General features: G+C 42.3%; 1 protein-coding gene across 2 annotated transcripts in view; it reads right to left on the bottom strand.

The window, feature by feature from the left end:
• Positions 1 to 325: 325 nt before the first annotated feature.
• Positions 326 to 20335, bottom strand: part of PGM1 (phosphoglucomutase 1) — a 33877-nt gene continuing 13867 nt past the window's right edge. Inside the window, exons 7-11 of one of the 2 annotated variants that reach the window (XM_054574181.1) lie at positions 18776 to 18891; positions 9641 to 9776; positions 6591 to 6774; positions 3347 to 3481; positions 326 to 989 (exon numbers count right to left, since the gene is read on the bottom strand). In XM_054574181.1, coding sequence (XP_054430156.1) covers positions 900 to 989; positions 3347 to 3481; positions 6591 to 6774; positions 9641 to 9776; positions 18776 to 18891 — 661 coding nt within the window. In that variant the 3' untranslated portion in view covers positions 326 to 899. Of the gene's footprint in view, positions 990 to 3346; positions 3482 to 6590; positions 6775 to 9640; positions 9780 to 18775; positions 18892 to 20335 lie in introns of both variants that reach the window. The other variant, XM_054574182.1, reaches the window with a different exon arrangement.

Here is a 20335-nt window from a genome sequence, read left to right as displayed (position 1 = left end):
CCGCAAGACATATGGCAGTGCTTTGCTATTTGAGGCCTCCTGAAAACCACCTTCCTTTCCCTCATTCCAAGTTAACCATGTCAAGCTTACTTTATTCTCCTCAGAAGGATCCAGGCCTTAGTTGACCCTGCTAAGATCTGTAATTATAGTCTTGAGTGTAAGGATTTTAAACCTAGCACGGAGAAGTGTTTTGTGTGTTGGTTTTTTTTCTAGCTAGGACATACAAACAAAAATACAATACCCTCCTCCATCTCAAAAACCAAGCTGTTTTCTTTCTGAAATAAAACAAGCATTTTATAGTTAAGAAAAAAAAGACATCAAGAAATAGTAGCTTATTTTGCTTTAATAACCCAAAGTATTTGTGTGAATGGGACTATGTTGCAAAACAAGGCAGAAATCTGTAGACAAGTACGTCTCATTCTGAGAAAAGAGCTGATTGGAGAGAAGGCACCAGAAATTGCATTCTCTGGATTCCATGTAAACAATAAATGGGGGGAAAGGGTCACCAAGGAGGAAAAAGGTGCATTGTCATTTCACTGGCCCATCCTAAGGATGAAAAGTGGCCTCATTAGCTGATGCTCAATCTGTGTGTTACATTGTAGTATAAACAGAACTTGGCACTAAGGCGACAAACACCTACACAGCAGCAGTGGGAAAGGGCATGAAAAGGGACTGACATTAGCGTAAATCCCTGGGCCTTTCCCCCTCTTTCCCACATGGCTCCCACGGGTGTCTCGACTGGCAGTACTTTGCAAACGTACCATTCCTCAAAAACTGGTTAGTGGAAAACCAAATCCTAAAAAGCCTGGGTGAATACACGTTTTTTCTAACCATGCTCTTCAATCAGCTGACTTGGACGGCCCTGGCATGGAGAGACGTGCTGCATCTGGCCTGTCTTCTTAGGTGATGACCGTAGGTGCGCTGCGTCCTGTCCTCTCCTGGAGCTGGGAGACCTTCAGAGCAATGGAAACAAGGGGGCCCAACATGACCTGAGAAAGAGACAAAGGGAAGAGCATTTTCCATCACTTTCTCTAGACATAGATCCATAGTTCCAGCCCTAACTGTGCCTTGAGCTCTCGACCTAACAGACTGCCTATATCCCAAAGGCTCCCCAAACTCTCCCAGTCTAAAAACAAAGACATGTTCTTTCCCCCACCAGCATTCTCTGTTGCAGTGAATCAACACCACGATCTATCACATAAAGCAAAGAAACAACTAAGGGTCGTTCTTCATGCTTCCTCTCCCACATACCCCTTTCCAATCTACCAGCAAGCGTTTTTGTTTCTTACTTTCTAAATCTCTCTCAACGGCACCTGCTTCTCTCCATCCCAGTGCCATAGCTTTCGCTAAATCAATGTCCTTTCCTTAACCTGGAAAAACGGTGCTTCCAGATCCACTTCTGCATCCTCCAAGTTTTTTCCCCACACTGAACCCAAACAGGTCTTTTCAAAAGACAGTAACACTTCCCTCTCATCCTTCTCTCACTTAAGGAAAAAAAATTCTCCTGTTGCTTCAATAAAGAAATATTTTTAATTTAAAGAATGAAAACTACCTATCCAGTTGAACAGCCCGTTTTACAGATGAGGACATGGATATCCAAGGAAGTGTTCTGACCAAGTGGCTCCAGGGCAGGGCCAGGAGTAGTGCACTTTCTACCGCCTATTGTTGCTTTCCCCTCATTGAAATCTCTCCCAACAGAGCGTACCAACTCCACATGCTGACCACACTGCTTCCCATGTCCCCTGGGGGCTCCAACAGTCCCAGCAAAGTGCTGAGGCTGTGGCCCAGCAGCTCCAGAGTGAGGGCGGGCACTGCCCCGGCCGGAACGGTGGTGCACCTGGCGTTGTGGGCACCCTGCGCCCTGCAGGGCCCTCCCACCTGCTCAGCACTGTGGTCCAGAAGAAACTTATCTTTCACTCATTCTTTGCATCTACCATGTTCCAGGCATTAAGACAAAGAAACACAATTCCTTCCTTCTTTTTCTCTTCCTCTATTATTCTGCAGGTCTACAATGTAGACAGTAATGCCTTTCGTTTAAGTTTTAGGGATGCCTGCAACATAACAGAGATCTGTCGATGACTGAAGCTGGAGCCTGGCCATTGGAAAAAATGTGAAGTATCCTCTCACCTCCCTGTTTTCATAAAAAAAAATAAATAAAAAAAAAAAAACTATAAGAGCCATTCTTTCTCAAAAACTAATCCTGTGTGCCAGGCTCGGTGTTTAGAACATTGTATTCATTGTCTCCTGAAATCTCTGTAACAATGCTGTGAAGTCGGCAGTATTGTGGCATTTTACAGACCAGGAAACCAAGGCTCAGAATATTAGAATGATTACAACTAAGTGGCAAAAATTGAATTAAAATTAAAAGCAAGACCTCTCTAACTCCGAAATGTATGCTCAAAACCACTGTGCCAGGGGTTTTCAAGTGAGTTTCACAGGGTTTTAATTAGGTGTTAGAAGAAGAAAGGCTTTGTGCAAAAATAAGTGTGGGGAATGCTATTTAAACAGGTGTCTCTACTGCAAGTCTTCTCAGAGCCTTTCAGATGAGGTGTGTGCTGTGAATTGCCAAGAACGGGCTAATTCAGAACACTTCCTAAACATTCTAGGCGGTGGCGCTATGCTTGGGGAGCATTTGCCAAGACGAGGCGCGCATGTGGGAAAACTTGACCGTGCATGTCACTGCTTCCCCTTGGCTCCTCCCCTGGGGTGTTTGTCCTCCAAGTTCTCTGTCCTGTCCCTGCCTCCCAGGATCCCGCCATACTCTGATATACTTCTGGAGACTCTTTTGATGGGACTGGGAACCCAAACAACCAGTCTACAAGTCCACTCACTTTTCCACAAAGGCCATTCTTGCTGGGTCATGAAATTCTCTCCCTCACCACAAATCTAGAAGCAGAGTGTGTTCTGCAGAGCAGGTACTCAGACCAAGCAAAGTGGCAAATGATCAGGGACAGACCCAAACACCAGCTAAGGGGCTGATTTAAAAATTAGCTATCCTGAATCTGCCACTTAACAGGCAGCAAGCCTACTGACTACTGCTAAACTTTCTGTCCTCAGTTTCCTTCTGCAATGGGGATGATAACAAAAACGTCCACCTCATTTGTGAGTGAAATGAGTATATTCATATAATGGGTTTGGAACAGAGCTTGGCAAATAGAAAACGCTTAGGTAATTGTTAGCTATTAGTGTTGTTACGGCATTAGTGGGTACTGAAGGAGACGGGCAGGAAAGTGAGCACGCCTGTTTGAAGATTTGAGCAATGAGCTGTAATAACACAGGTTTTATGGAACCACTATCATCGCCTCCAACTGAAAGAACCAGTCAGGGTACAGGGCTTTGGAATCACCTGGGGGTCCTGGTAGATCTTGGCGATGTCCTTCTCATAGCTGTCGATATACAGTCGGATGGTGGCCCCCGCACTCCCAGTGCCACTCAGTCGAAAGATGATGCGGGAACCATCTGCAAAAATGAGCCGCAGGCCCTGGAAAAGATAAGCAGGGATATTTTCCCCTTATACTCTGGAAGGGAGACTAAAGGCTAGCAAAGTACAAGGGGTCCATTTGGAGATCTGATTTCATCTATACTTGACCAATCGGGAACTTAGGTCTTGATAAATGGCAGTGGCTGGGCCCTGTGAGTCTGTCCTCAGTCACCCTGTCAGCACATCCAGGCAACGGGGGCTGAGCTCATGGGGGAGAAGTGTTCGCAGGGTCAGGCGGGAGGCTTGATCCTGAGGAGGCTGGGGGATCCCTTCCCTGCTTCGCTGTGATTTGTGGACTAAGCATTCCAGTTTAAAGCTTGAGAGTAAATAAATAAGTAAATAAACAAATAAGCCACTAGATGCAGAAATTTGATCCCCAGACCAGGACGGACATGTGGACAGGAAGGGCTGAAACCAGAACAGAAGAAGTTTCAGGCAGACAAGAGGAAGAACTCTTTGCAAAGCACTGAAAGAGAGCCTCCAAAATAGGACAGGAGGCAGCGTGCCCCAAGTGGCAGAGACCAGCAAGTCCCCATCTATAAAGCAGGACCCAGTGGTCAATCTCCCACCGGTGCCTGCAGGCTAAAAGTGGGCCCACGTGGGTGCGATGCCACTCCCAGTCCCCTCTCTCTGCTGCCTTCTCCTTTTCCTCCCTGGCCACTTCTCTCATCCTCAATAATCTTCTTGCTTCAGAGGGAAAGCTGGGGGAATTCTGGGCAGATATTCTACAGCCTGAGGCGAGAAGGCTGGGCAAGACAGTTACTGGAGGACCTACCAGTCTTTATGAATTCTTCCATAAGGAGAAGAGCTTTGTACAGAGGCCGGCCAGAAGGAAAGACACCGCCCACATCTGCTGTTTGTCACCAAACCCCATCCAGGGTTTACCATTCAGCAGTGGAGAGAGCAGATAAATGCACGGAGGACATTCCCAAGTCAGTCATCATGGCAAGATACAGTTAATTCCCATTCACCGAGTCCTGCTTTCTGGAAACGCACCAGGACTGGCCTCCTTCTCCCACAGCTTCAACTTGAAGTTTCTAAATTCTCTGTACTTGATTGCAGTTGCTAAATCTGCTTCAGAAGATTTTCCCTCTTACCTGGTCTTCCCTCTAGATACTCAGACTTTCTGGCCCTGGCCAAGTAGCTCATTTGGTTAGAGCATCGTCCCGATGCCAAGGCTGTGGGCTCAATCCCCAGTCAGGGCACATACAAGTATCAATCAATAAATGCATAAATGAGTGGAACAACAAATTGATGTTTCCCTCTCTGTCTCTTCCTTCCTCCCTCTCTCTCAAATCAATCAATCAATGCTCAGACTTTCTTATTCTGGCACGTGGAATCGCTGACCTCTCCCTCACAGAGCGCAGACACTGGGCCGGTGCTCCCGGCGACACCCCTCCCGTGCCCCTCCACGGGCCTCCTCCCTCACAGCAGCCACTGGAGGCAGGGCAGGGTTGGGGAGTACGTGTCCTAAATGTCCGGTCTTCTGTGAAGGCCTTACTGCACAAACGTCTGCTCTGTTCTGCTCTGCCATCCCCTGGGCCCCACCCTCCCCTTTTCTACGCCCACCCCCCTCCTTCATCCCAGGCCTCTCTTTTTCTAATTATCTCAGACATAATTTACAATCTCCTATACTGGACTCAAAGTTCTCACAGATGGTGAAAAGGCATAAGAAGAAAAGCCACTGTGTTAGAATTTTGAGAAAGGGAAGCACCAGGCACTGAAGGTCCTTGTGACAATGACCCATCCACGACCTGCTCTCCAGAGAGGGATTTTAAATAAACCCCGCACCCCAGTTCCTCCAAAGCCTGTCAGATGCCTTGAGAAGGACCAGTCCAAAAATCTGGGTCTATCAGGAAGAAGCAAACTGGAAAGCTGTAATAGAATCTGCAGCTTCCTCTTCATTATCTGTTTCTAAATTATTACAGATGGGTCCATTCTGTGATAACAACAACAGAACCAGAGGGGAGAGGACCGCGGGCCCTACATGTTTGTGAGAAGCGTGGAGAAGGGCTGACCCAGCCTGCAGCCTGGTCACCCTAAGAGCGCGTCCCAATCCAGACATGGTCCAGGCGCTTAGCCTCAACCGTGATGTTAGGGTTGGCTGTAAGTCACGTGCTGCAGATAATAACAGTTACTGTCTGTGTGTGAATGGCTTATCTATTTCTGCTGCTGCTTCTTTTTTTAATCCTCACCTGGATATGTTTATTGATTTTAGAGAAAGAAGAAGCGGGAGAGAAAAAGAGACAGGGAGCAAGAGAGAAACAGAAAGAAAGAGACAGAGAAGCATCAATCGGTTGACTCCCATCCACACCCCAAACAGGGGTGGAACCCACAACCTAGGTATGTGCCCTGACCACAAATCGAACCTGCGACCTTTTGGTGTATGGTACAATGCTCCAACCAACTAAAACACCCAGCCAGGGCTATTTTTTCTTTCTTTTCTTTTCATCATTTTTTTTTTTTTTTTTTTAGAAATTAGAATATATTTGTCTATAATAATGATTCTCACACTGGCTTTCTGCTATAATCTTTTGAGAGAAAAGAGGGAGGTTGATACCTAAAGCAGTGGTTCTTTTTTTCTTTTAGATTCTGGGGCCCCTTCCTACACACTCAAACACACATCCTGCATATGACGCAGGGGTGTCCAATCTTTTGGCATCTCTGGGCCACACTGGAAGAAAAAGAGTTGTTTTGGGCCACACATTAAATACACTGTGATATGTAATCATACAAAAAAATCTCATGTTTTAAGCGAATTTACAATTTTGTGTTGGGCAGCATTCATAGACGTCCTGAGCCACGTGCAGCCCACAGGCCGCGGGTTGGACACCCCTGAGAGGGTATAAAAACCCCTCTCGAGTCTAGGCTAAGAATTGCAGGATGAGGGTGTGGGGGAGCGCAAAGAATCAGGGCATAAACCACTTCCCCGACGAGTACATGTGCAAGTCATGTGTGATTCAGCAGAAGGCCAGCTGAGAACAGCTACCCTAGAGAAGCAGGGCAGCAAGACAGAAGTGACCACAAAGCCTTTTTCTTTTTTTCCCTTGAGATTTCAGAGAGGAAGCTCTGAGGAATCTCTCCCATGCCCACATAAATCTGCTCCTACCTGATTTCTTGAAATGCTTCCGTCCACCGGATCACTGTATTCGAAGTTATCAACCTTCTCCACGGTGTAAACTTTGTCACCCACAGAGAACTGCTTCCCCACAAAGGAGCGGTCAGATATCAGGGCCTCCAAGTCTTTCATCATTTTGTTTGCGCCCTCGGCCTCCACCTCCTCATAATCATACCTGGAAGCAGTCACGGAGCTGAGACCCACAGGCTGACTTCAGATCCCACCAACACATATCAGCACTTTGTTCATCATTTGTTTGGCCCTCTCCCAAAACCAGCTAACTTCAGAAGAAGCTGGCAAAAAGATGAGCCTGTCAGTCCCTGGGGATGGAGCAGGCCAGGGATAAAAGGAAGGGATTGGAGGATTTCAGGGATGGGTTAAGAGACTCTGAATAAGCAGAAAAATCCCGTCTAGGCTTTTCTACAGAATAAAGCCCTATGAAGCTTCAAAGGCTTTTCAGAGATACTATCTAACATTTAACCATCACATCCTGAGGAGGTAGAATTAAAAGCAGTGTTATCTCTTGGGAACCGCTGCATAAAGGAGCACATGACTCAGGCAACTTCTCTTTCAGACTCCTGAGCTTCTGTAGGATAAGTGCTGGCAGCGCTCCCAGGCGGGGACCTGCCTGGGGCGGCTGAGCTTTTGGCTAAGGAGAGTCCCAGTCTCCACAGGAGTTTCCCTAAGTAAGGCCAAGCTGTCAATGACCAGATGAAGGAGCCAAACCCTAACTCTTTACATCTGAAACACCTCTGTCCTTTCAGTGACAGGTGATTTTAATCCAAACTGCTTTGGGTTCACCCTGACAGAGGTGACCTGGTGTAATTACAAAAGGAACAAGAAAAAGAAAAAAGGCATCAGAAATGGAACTCTGTGACTGCTATTCTTCTTCCCAGAATTATTCTTGACTTCTTTCTCAGGAGGGGAAAGACTCCTCCTGGATGCTTTTCTTGACATAGAGGGACACACCCTCTTGAGAGAGGGTTTTTTGTAGAGGCTCAGGATAGCAGAGTCTGTATTTATTTGCAATAGTGGAACAAATACGATATGTGCAACATGACACCTCTGAGTCATGAGAAATACCAGGGAACGGAGGCCAACCCATTCTGGCTCCAGGATTCTATGAATCAAGGACAGCAGTCCCCTTAATCTTGAAGTCAGTTCTTTCCACCAGTTAAAATGATAAACAGCCAGAAATTACAACCAGGTGTTTGTGCTTTACATCTGTGACCTTTGGGTGTTCAGGGGAAATGTTCTATAAATCCTAGGCACAGAGGGGTATAATGGAAAGAATCTGGACTTTGGAATCACACAGAACAAGCTATGAATCCAGCCTCTATTGCCTACTAACTGTGCGACTGACTATGGGCAAGTTGCTTCATCTCTCAGAATCTCAGTTGCCTTATTAACTGTTTTGAGGTCGACATGAAGCAATGCATGCAAACGTGCCTAGCACTTCCATTCAGTCAACAGAGGGTACAATGGAGTATAAACTAGCAATAAATGTAGGTTCTAAGAACGTATTTGCAACATTTATTGCAATACTTGCTTGCAAATATTGCAATATTTGAACTGCAGTAAGTTCAAATAACTTATTGGCAGTTATCTGAAATTAATAAAAAACTGTTAAAATAGTTTTTAGATGGAGGCTTAACTTATTCAAGAGTGACCCTTTCTCTGAACAAACCTTCCTAACATTATTCCACCTTGGCAACTGTTTCCTTGTTAACTCATCTATTTGTCTATTCAAAGCACATTTGCAGTGTCAACTATGAGTTAGGTGTTGGTGATACCACTAAGCACAAAAACAGAAGTGGTTCTGCTTTCATGACTCTCTATACTCTAGAGAGTTCATGACTGCTGTTCTGAATTACCAGGTTTTTCTGGTTCTTAAAGTAGAGATTCTTGCGTTGGTTCCCAGGGCTACCATGTGGCAGTTATTACTTATACCTTCCACAAAAGAATAACTCAAAGGAGGAAGAGAACGATGGACTTGTCGAAAGTTGAGGAAAGAATTCTGATTAAGGAGGCTAAGTTGCCTAAGGCTGAATCCTTTCTTGACTACCCAGAGATCATGGACTATTAAATCTGTGATATATTTTTTTTCAGTTCCCTAGTTTAACTCACCTATTCTACAGAAAAGGCAACTGAGGTCCAGAGAAATTACAACTATAGAGTTTTTACAGATAAACAATTTACCTAATATCTTTTTGCTCCTATTTCCTTTCCATAATTAGAATCCTGAGGTCCAGGACAAATTTTCTTAGATTTTTATACTTATTGCAGAAAAGGTGAATTGAAATTAATGAAAAGCACTACTGGTAAAAATGAAAGTGAATGCTTTAAAAACGTAGAAGTATGCATGGTAAAGAAGAATCATTAAGTGTTAGACATATTTTGTTCACTGCTGATTCCCCAGTCCCTAGTAGAAAACAGGTACACAGTCAATATTTGTTGAATCAGTGAATGAATTATTGACAAGTATACAGCCTTTGGGGAACTATGTGAAGAAGTCAGAAAAGTTCATCTGGACTAAGCATAGTCGTTTCTGTAATTTCAGAAAAAAGTTTCCATACTTTTAGTGCCTCAGAGTTTATAAAAGATTTCAGGTTCATATTTCATTTAATTCACTCAATAGATGGACTATTATTCCCATTTCTACAAATGAGAAAACTGAATACAGAGAGGTTAAATGACTTCCTAATCTACTAAGGGGCAAAAATAAAATTTGAATCCATTTTTCTGAATTTAAATCCAACGCTGTTATCATGTCCACCTAATAGGCACATTTAAAAGGCCTAAAAAACATTTATTCTTTTGATTAACATTAACTAAATTTTGTAAGCCTCGTTCTTTATGGAAGACACAAAAGCTGACTTCATCTTGACCCTGACTCGATTATTTTAAAAATCCCCACTTGGCAGAGGCTGGATGAACCAGAGTTTTATTGTCAGTTAAGACAGGAAAGAATTTGTATGCACGAGAACTCTCTCTGCCCATTTCCCCGCCCTCCCTCATACTCTAGCCAGGCTGGGGCTTACCTAGTGAAGAAATTTCGGCCGTACTTTTGCCAGTGATCTTTAAGAATGTCCTCCACACTCTGTTTGCGGGTGGCTAGAATGGACAGCCAAGCAAGGACAGCCCAGAGTCCATCTTTCTCACGGATGTGGTCAGAGCCTGGTGGGGGAAGAACAAGCAGCTGTGAGAAATGTGATTTCTCCAAAATACTTGGAAATAAACTCAACAGTGAACATGTAGATCCAGCCAAAGAAGTCATAACATTCTGAGGAACTTGAGTACATCACACATTAAATAAAACAACGTAATATTGAAAAGAAGTTGATGCTTCCCAAAGTAATTTAAAATTTTAAGGCAAATGCCAATTAAAATGTCAGTGGAATAATTTGGTGCAACTTGATATATCAAGGATAAAGTATATTAATGTGAGTGGGGGAAAAATAAATCTTAAATAAACAAACAACAGAGAATAGGACCATTATAAATTTTAATAATTAAAATAATCTGGTAGTATGATGGAACAAAACATAGAACCCATAAAGAGAACTGAACCTACGTGAGACTTGGCTACATGAAAAAGGGGCTGCTTTCAAGGCTGTAGGAAAAGAAGGGATCGCTTTTTAAATAGTATCTGATTAATTAGCTAAATAGCTGGGAAAAAATTCAAGTTTTTTTTCTCTATAAAACACCATACCAAATTTAAAAAAGAAGTCTAGATAGATGACATATTCAAATGTAAAAACTGGAAAACTTTAAATACTAAAAATATATATAAAAAGCTTTTTTAAAATCTTGAATGTGATTAAGACATACAAATTCAGAATTCACAAAGGAAAAAAACCAATATGTTTGTCTTCTTAAAAATTAGCATTTCTATTAGCAAAACTACTATAGGTAAAATTAAAAGATCATTTGCAAACTTTAAAAACACATTTGCAATATAAAGTAGATGTTTAATATACTCAGTATATTAAAAAAAATTCTTATATATTAACTAGAAAAAAGTGAAACCTCAGTAGAAAAACAGGCCAAGGATATAAATATGCAATTCACTAAAGAAAAAAATGCAGGGTTCCCAATTAATATAATAAAAATCTGGCATTGTTTTTGAGAAGATAAAGTTAAAACCACAATAAGAAACTGCTACTTGCTTGACAAATGGCCACAGATTTAAAAATGAGAACACCTAGTATCAGGGGAGGAGTAAGAGAAAAAATGGGATTCCCACATGCTGCTGCTGGGAGGGGTACAGTCCTTCCAGAGAGCGTTCTGGCAAAAATTATTAAAGCCTTAAAAATGGACCTACTCGTGGATCCAGCTACTCCAATTTTAAGACATCTTTCTTCAATCAATATGTATTTGGTTAAATAAACGATGGCACATCTATCTCCTGCTAAGTTCCTTGCTAAAATCTTTACCCAAAATAACAAATCAACTCCTTTAGATGTGCCTATATGCATGGAGACCCTTCACCAAGAGCCTAATGTGGAACAGAACTCTCATTTTTTGCCATTAACGTCCTTATTCTAAAAAAAAAATAGCAGACAATGTTGAACTCCACTTTCTGAATCTGAATAAGACTCCATACAATCTCTTTCTAATACACCTTTGCATATTATCATGCCTTGAATTATTTTGGTGCCTGTCTGCCTTTCTTAACTACCCACTGGGTCTTACTTCTCTTAGAATTGTCAAAATATCTAGTACAATGCAGGCTAGGTAGTAGGCATCCTTCTCCTCTTAAGCCTTTTACACCCAGCTCAAGTATCCTCTTATCTCTACCACTAGCTTCCAGTTTCCCTAGGCAGTTATGAGCTACTTTCCTCTCTTTTCTCCCATAGTGACCTACTCAAAGTACCTGATAAAGCTCAATCCTCCTTGAGCCTTAATCATTTATTTATGAGCCTTTCACCCCACCAGCCACATATTTCTTGGAAGCATCTCTTATTTTTATCCTTGTAAATAAGTCTGCTAATTAACGTAGCACATGGAATATGATATGAATAGCTAATTGCGAAGAAGTACATGAATAAGCTAATCCATGAATTAATCTACTCCAACATTTTTTCTCTCTTTTGCTTCATAAAAACACACACCGTCTTTCAAAAGATTTTCTCTTTAATAAGTTACTGCTTTTAGAAATAACAGTTCTTAAAACCTGAATGCTGGCAAAACTAGAGATAGTAGGCAAGACTTTTAGTGCTTTATACAACATATTTTGGAAATGCTTACCTAATTTTATTATCTATGGATTTTTATTTGCCTTTACTGCTATTTCAAGGAGGAAAAAATTAGCTCACTGACTCTTCGAGATTTTGCAAATGATAATATGTTTTGGCAATAGTTCATCCTGGGAAGCAAGACGTTGGCAGCTTCCCCATTACACTGAGAATCATCACAGAAGCATACAGGCTGAAATTACTTGTCTGTGCACTCTTGAGTTTTTTTTCTTCCTTCCTTCCTTTTTTTTGTTTTGTTTTGTTTTAGGCTAGACCAAAAGTATAGGGACAACGTCCCTTTGTGCTTTTCCTGCTCTGAATAAAGAATATAGCTTTCTTTTATGTGAAAATAAAAATAAAATCTAAAAATCATACCCAACTCTGGCCAAGTTACTTGAAGATAATTCAATCACATGCCTAATATTATAAATAAAACATCTGCTTTGGATAACATAAACAAACATTCTAGTCCATTTGCACGATCCTCGGTCTCTTGGATATTGTGATTAATCTCACTAACCACTTTGGATGTATCAAAACTCTAACTCTGACTAATACTCAGGAAGTCTGGGTAAATTTCATTTTCTTTAGGGTTCACATGAATGATGGCAAGTTACTAGTGAAAAAAATGGCAATGACATGTGTGTTTGTAAAGCTATTATTATTTTTACAATTGTGACAGTTGTAGTTCAATGGGAGATGCTTTATACTTAAGAGTCAGAAAACCTGACTCTGAGATTCTGTTATATAGAAGCTGTTGAAATTTGGACAAGTCACTTAACTTTTCTGAGCCTCAGTTTCTTCAACTATATAATGGGGATAAAGTCACCTTCCTCACACCATTGCAAGACATTACTCTGATAGAGAGTGGAAATATTTTGCTAACTGTTAAGTACTATATAAATGCAAGATACCATTATGATTAAGGGAACAAATAAAAAAACTCTTAGGAAAAATTTAAGTTTTCTGCTGCCTGATTAAGTTTTCAAAATAATGTTCTTTAACTGTACATACTGGGGAAGAAAATGAAAGCATACAATCCAACATGTTCTTTTCTCTGGGCAGTGGGATTGCAATGTTTTTTTTTTTCTCTCTTCTTCCTTATCTAATTTTCCTATTATAAGTGTGAATTACTGATACACTCTTTTTAACTAAAAAAAAAAGTAAACGCAGCCAGGCTGACTGAACTGTGGAAAAGGGAGAGCACTGTCAGCAGCGCCACTGGTCCCGGCACACATGAAGGTGGCTGCGGGTTTTGCATAGTTTTCTTCATCCTTGGTCCAGCCCCGGGACCAACTGAGCACATGGGAATTCTGCTCGTTCAGCATCTTCGACCACCTGTCACTTTACTTCGGCCTAATCAGCACCTTGTGATAAGTATAAACTCGGCTCCATCAGGGCATACTCTGGGTCTCAGCCAACAAAAATGTCAACCCCTGCTGAGGGAGCCAAGAGCTAAGGGTTTGGGGATTAGGTTCCATTGACAAGTCTGGGTATCTCAGGAGGGACTCGGCTCTTGCCCCTCCAGGTGACAGGTCTGCAGATGGGGATGTGGCAGCTAAAAAATGCCACAGAGACTTCTCTGAAAACTGTAGTCTCTCTCTCTCTCTCTCTCTCTCTCTCTCTCTTTCTCTCTCTCCTGCCGTTCTCTCTGCCTGGAAATTTCTACTCCACATATACCTGGTTAACATCTTCTCCAATTACCTTACACGTCACTCTAAACTGCAAGATGCCTTGCTTCTCACCCTTTGCGCTTACCCATATTCTATCACAGCCTGTGTCTTCTTACCCCACCCCAGACTATGAGTTGGTTCCTGGCTGGTGCCTTGCATACAGTCAGTTATCAGTAAGGTTGTACCCAAAGGATGCTCAGACCCCAGCTGACTGGCAGAGAGGGTCAGTAGACCTGCTGGGCCCACAGTCCTGTCTTCTTTGGTTTTCGCGGCACAAAGGACTTCACTCTGAAAGGCCAGGTAAGCTCCTCAGGAAGCCTTTTCCAGATCACCCCAGCCCTCAGGGGCTCTCCCTGTAGCCACCCCCAGACTTTCCACTTAGCAATGGATCCTGCACTGTCTCGGGACTGCCCCAGGAAATCTGTTTCCTTTGAAGAAAGGTAGTAAGCGTCTGACGAACAGGAAGTGTCTTAACCCAAACTCCATCATATACTTAACAAATATGAACTAGTGCCTTCCACGTTCCAAGCACATGAGACAATACTGAGACTGGTAAGACATATTCCCTGTCTTCACAGATGAGCACAGACATCCAGGTGGGGGAGACAGACGTGCGGGTAACAGTTTAACTGAGTTCGTTATAATTATGGTATTAGCCTCGTTCTACTGGGGTATTCTCTCTGGGAAATCTCCAGAGATGGGGGTTTTACCTACAAGAAAATGTACTTAAGAGATATGCAAATTAGAATGGGCAGAGAACTAGGTAGGAAATCTGACCCTCTACCCCACAGAAACAAGTTAGGTGCCCTGAATATAAAGCTCTCAGAGCACCCTGTACTTTGCCTCCTATCACTTTGCACACTTTTAATAACCTAGCCAGGTTCTGACTTCCTCCCCAAATATGGGCTTTTACAGAGCCGTTCATAAGGACAACATTGTGTCCCTAGTGCATAACCCAGCATCTGGGATACAGTCGAAGCTTAATAACCATTTGAGCAACGGAATGATGAAAAGAGGTACAAACATGAAGGTCTTTTTATAGAGGTTAAAATTAAAAGAAATTTGCAAAGCATGATTGCTGCCCTTCATCAAGTTATTGCTCCTATGTGAAGCATCATCACTGGAACCTTTTAAAGATGGGGCAGGGAAAAAATGTTGCTAACCTCTAGACCTGACCAGATCATGAGTTACCTGCATATTTCCATATGATATCAAGTTGATCTTCAACCTGGTTTCCTGTCCTTTTTTCCCAAGGCAGAATTTTCCTGAAGAAGAGTTTCAAAAGTAGTGATATTCTATTCTATTCTATTCTATTCTATTCTATTCTATTCTTCTATTCTATGACTTCACTTTCTATTTCCTTCCCAATTTCCCAATAAGTTCAAGGTGAGACAGAACTGGATACTCTGACCTCTGCCATTGTGTATAAACATGTACATCATCATCTACAGTTGGGGAGAAAATAACTTTGCACCAGGAGATCAACCAAAAATAACAGGTTCACGCTGTCTAGTTCCAGTGCACATATCTGAGTCCTTAACAAAAAAACACCTTTATGCCCAGCATTTGTAATGCTGATGTCAGAGGAAGTGTCCCAGCCTCTGACATAGCTGCTGTTTCTCCAACACAAATAGACTAATGTGTAGTTGGTAACATTAGTAATATTGTGGCTTGGCTTTTAAATGCTAGTGGTTTGTTTTATTTGGTGAGCTAGTTTTCCTAAAGTCTGACTCCTCTGCACCTCTTCGAAAGTAAACTTTCCTTTTTCTTTTATAAAAGCTCATCTCTTCTCACAAAGACCTTGGGTCCCTAACTCAGGACCATGGAGTGTGAGTGATGGTGAGTCCCCGCAAAAGTTGCAAATGGCGGCAAGAGGTGAGGTGGGGATTCTCCACTGGGGTGGGTATTTAAGCAGAAGAGCACTGACTGGTCACCTACGATTCCAGCAACACATAGGAAATTACATCAAGTGACTTTTAGGGTCCTTTCCTTTCTGACACCAGCATTCTGTCTGTCTAAATGGAGAGCGCCAAGCAAACCGTGTGTTCTCTCATCTGTTCAACGAGTGTTTGCTGAGCACCTGTTGTATGTTGGGCTTTACAGGAAGCTCTGGGAATATGGTGGAGAATAAGACACATGTGACTCCTGTCCTCATGGAAAGGACAGTCTCGTAGAGCCAACAGTAATCAAGTAATCATAAATAATTGCAAAATTACAGTTGCAATACATGTGACAAAGGAGAAGTGTGCGATGCGATGAGAGCCAAAAATCAGGGGATTTGACCCACTCTGGAAGGTTAGAGAGGCTTTCCTGAGAAACTGCCTCTGCTCTTGCATGAAAAAATACAGAAATAACTTACCCCATACTCAATTAAGCTATAGAATTCAAATATTTCAAAGCTTGTATAATTACCAATGTCAACCCTGAGAAACTCTGTAAAGGAACTGTTAGATGTCCTGGCTGGTGTGGCTCAGTGGATTGAGCACTGGCCTGCTAACTAAAAAGTCGCCGGTTCAATTCCCGATCAGGGCACATGCCTGGGTTGCGGTCCCCAGTTCGGGGCATGAGAGAAGCAACTGGTCTACGCTTCTCTCCTTCTCTTTCTCCCTCCTTCCCCTTCTCTCTGAAAATCTTCCGTCCCCTCTCTGAAAATAAATAAGTAAAATCTTTTTTAAAAAAAAAAAAAACAATATTTGCCATCAAGGGACCTAGCAGGTAGAAATTAACTCCTCTATTAAGTTAGATCAGAAGTCAAATTAAGAAAGTTCAGCTGCACTCATTCACAGCAGTGGAGACCTGTGGCTATGCAGTCTTGTTTCTAAACTGTTATCTCAGAAATATTACAGAACAATTTTCTGTTTTTTCAAAGAGAGAAAGAATTTGTGGATTCTTTTCATGATGCATTTTCTCTGTGGATTAAGAAAAATATATCTAGGGAAGACAGAATGATGGTTGGCACTTAGTATTTGTTGAATGGGTTAATAAATGAATAAACAAGAACAAAGTTTAACAAGGAATCATCTAAAGTCTAATACTTGCGTTTAAAGAAATCAAATCCACAAATGTAACATGGGGGACTTTCCTTGGCTAATGCTCCTGAGTAAAAACATAAAGGAGCTTAATTATCTGTAACATTATATGGGCCAATGAATATTATAAAATGTTCTAAAAGCTAACATAAATGAAAGTTATATGAAGCAAAGTACAGAGCCTAGTTCTGTAGAAACAATCATCCCACTCTATTCTTTACCTGTCAGGTCAACCCTGGAGGATTTGGACTCAGTTCTGGACCTGATTTTCTAAGAGGAGTACTGGCGAACTTGGAAGCATCTAGACGCTGGTGGTGGGTATATGAATAATGTGAAGTGAGGTGGCCTGGAGCCGAGAGAACCTGAGGACTGCCTTCCAGTATTTGAAGGCCTGTCACATGAGAGAGGAGGAGCGTGTGTTGTCCTGTCTTCAGGCCTATACCCAGCCAGTCGATACCAGGGACGCCTAGTTGGCCCCAGGGCTCCGACCTACCTTGACCCGTGATTCCCACATGGGTCTGTGGAGCAAGATGTTACTAGATATACCACAAAAAAGAGATAAGCAAATAAGTATGTTTAGATAAAACTATATGAACAGGATTTCTTACAGCAGAATGTTTTGGAAACTTCAAATGTTAACATCATTGTGAATCGCCAAGACAGAGAGGTATATCCAAGTTTCCCAATCTTCATTGTACCCAGAATCCTCTTATGAAATTAGCATCCTTCCAAACACCCTAGGAAACTTTGTTCTAGACTTTTCTCCTTCATTAGCCTCAGCATTTGAAATAGGTACATGGGATTAGAAAACCAAAGATTGAGACATGGTGTCTGCCTTCAAAGCCGGTTTCACGCATGAAGAAGAATGACTGGTACTAAGCTTGCACTGGGTAATGCTAGGGGGCATGTCACAGGAGAAGGCCACCTCACAGGTTCACTGGGTATTCATCTAGTGTCCTGTGGAGTGATGTCGCACCGTCCATATTTTAGGAGGTAGGAAAGGACTAAGCCGTGCCCTTGTATTCTCTGATGAAGACCTAGAACCTTGGGCAATCACCCAGCCTTCCTTGTGGACACTGTTCAGTGCCACAACTCATTCATCTCTCCTCATACACTCCAATTCTATCAGGCCAATTCACTACTAAGAGGTATTGCCACTCCTTGGAGGATATCAATTTGCTTAGAACTTTGTTAATAGATGTCTCGAAATTTCCACCCAACCCCAGGACTTGTAGGAAAAGACATGAAATCAGTGCTCTACTCTGTGTAACCTCACATAAATTGCAACTCAATGGCAAGACTCACAGAATGCTGGGTCTTCTTTTTTATGCTAAAGAACGGAAGTAGAGTACTGAAGGAACAAGAAGTCTGGTCCTTTTGCTTCACAATACTGGTTAGAGAGAATAGGAGGAGAAAAAATATAGCCACTGAAGTACCTTGCAACCTAGATAGAGACTCATGGCGGGGCGGGGCGGGGGGAAGGGCGACATGCCCGAATGGAAAGAAAAAGAGATTGACATAGGTAGAATGGGGTGGTAAGGGAGGTCATAGAGGTGGGAATTCAGGTCAATATTAGACAAGCAAATAGGAGGAAGAGCACAGAAAGTGGGGTCCAAGGGTGTTGGGACTTCCCCCAAGCATATCAGGTTGCACTCTTTCATTGTATCACAATTTACACATATACCCTCATAGCGAAGAACATAGTTTTAACTTCTTGATCACCTAGCAACTTAGTTCCACCCTAATGGCCTCCTTTCATTTAACCTCAATAAATCACAACTCTTTGCTATAGAAAACCTGGGTCTATTAAAGAGAATGATTTAATGCTGTGCTGAAACCTTCTCTTAAATAAAAATGAAAAACTGACTAGTTCCACCATATTTCTTCCCAGAAATGAAAACATTTATAAAGGTTTCCTTGACCACTGAGCGAAGAAAAATATGTTTATCACTCTGTTTAATCCCCACAGACTCAATAACCAGGCTGCCAGAGAGGCCCCCAAACATCCTGTCTCGGTAGATGTGATCCTCCTGAAAGTAAAATTAGCCCTCCTTGGCTGAACGTGCTCACTGCTTTTCAAATGTGTACACTTCATCAGGGTTGTTATAAATAAATGGTATCTTGATTTAGGACACATCAGCTACCGTTGCTATTTCAGTGCCGCCCTAGCAGTCTAAGCTTTCACTGCAGGTAGTGTTTACAGGAAAAACGGGAGCGCAGGGCTGCTGCGCACTTACCAGTGCCGAAGCTCTCCTCCCCACAAAGGGACAGTTTGCTTGCATCCATCAAATTCCCAAAAAACTTCCAACCAGTGGGGGTCTCATACAAAGCGATCTTTGTAGCATTAGCCACCCTTCAAAGGCATGAAATCAAAGTTACATCACAGCAGGACTGTTAGCACAGCCATGTGAGGGATGGAAAATAGCAACCATTATTGTAATCAAGGGGCCCATTTAGCGTTGCTCAGAGGTATACACAATTCTAAGATTGGTGGGAAATCATAAGAGAAAACTTGTGCAAAATGGGCTATTCTATGTGGACTCAGAGGAGGGGGCAGAAGAGGAAGAAGAAAGAATTAATTCAGCTTACTGACTTTTATATCTCAGAAGAAGCAACAGTACCAAAATGTCCAAGGCTATTTTGGGGGCTATTTAAACACAAGTGTTTTGGATACAGTCAGTATCTGTACCCTTTCTATAAAGAATAAAAGAATGATGTTTTAATGTCCTTAAAATCACAAAATAATTAAGTATGGGGTCCAGGAGGTCAGTATTTTACAGAGAAGGAAACAGGCCGCAGAATGTTAGGTGGCCAGTCTAGGGTCACGCGGCCAGAATGACCAGCAGCCTGCCGTTCAGCCGCCCTGTCAAAGTTCCTTTCGTTTCTCCAGAAGGGCTCTGCCATTGGCGCCAGCTTCATCCACACTGACCCTTGGTCCCCTGGCCCCTCCAACACATCTTTTTCTTTCCCCTATATATCTTTAGACTATTTAGAACCTTCTCTAAGTGACTTTTTTTAGATGTCATTCCCATTCCAGAATGCCTGCCTTATTGCTAGCAAAAAGCTGTCATGTTTCAATTCTAACACTTGAGGAAAAATAAATCTCTGATTTTGAAAACTGTGCAAGTACAATAAACTTTTATCTAGGCAATGAGGTATTTCCATTGTGATTCTATATGTGGATTATCAATTTTTTCAAAAGGTAGAATTAAACCGTTCTTGGGTGACACAGAAGGTATTTCAGGACCTAACAGGTCTAGTATACGATAGTGAGGCCACAAACCAGCTCACAACTTTGGGGGGAGGACGCAGAGGCAGAAGCTCTGGGTTCTGATTCCAGCTCTGACTTACTGCAGGGTCCTAGACAAGACAGCTTTGCTTTTGGTTTCCTCTTCTTGAAAATAAGGATTGCTGTGAGAATCCATTGAGATGGTGAATATAAAAAAGCACTGTGTAAACTACAAACCACTATATGAACACTGGACACTATTTTTTTTGTCAGCTGAAGTCAGCTCTATTCTGTAACACGCACACACGCACACAATAGGAAACTACTACACGGCCCAGTGTTAGGAGCAAAGATTTCCAAGTTCAAATCCTGACTCAGCCATTCCTAGCTAGGTGACCTTGGGCACCTTCTTTGTCCCTTTTGTTTTCCCATGGTAACGTGGGATTTATATAGCATTTACCTGGTGGGGTTGGTCTGAGGATTAATGATTTAAAACATATCAAGTACTTAGTGGCTAGTTATTATTATAAGAGCCGATATGTACATTCTGCTTTCCTACCTGGTCTTC

This window comes from Pteronotus mesoamericanus, unplaced genomic scaffold (assembly GCF_021234165.1).
Source record: "Pteronotus mesoamericanus isolate MK-2021 breed Mesoamerican mustached bat unplaced genomic scaffold, CSHL_Meso_final contig_105, whole genome shotgun sequence".
NCBI classification, from domain to species: domain Eukaryota; kingdom Metazoa; phylum Chordata; class Mammalia; order Chiroptera; family Mormoopidae; genus Pteronotus; species Pteronotus mesoamericanus.
This window is presented reverse-complemented; position numbering and strand designations above follow the sequence as displayed.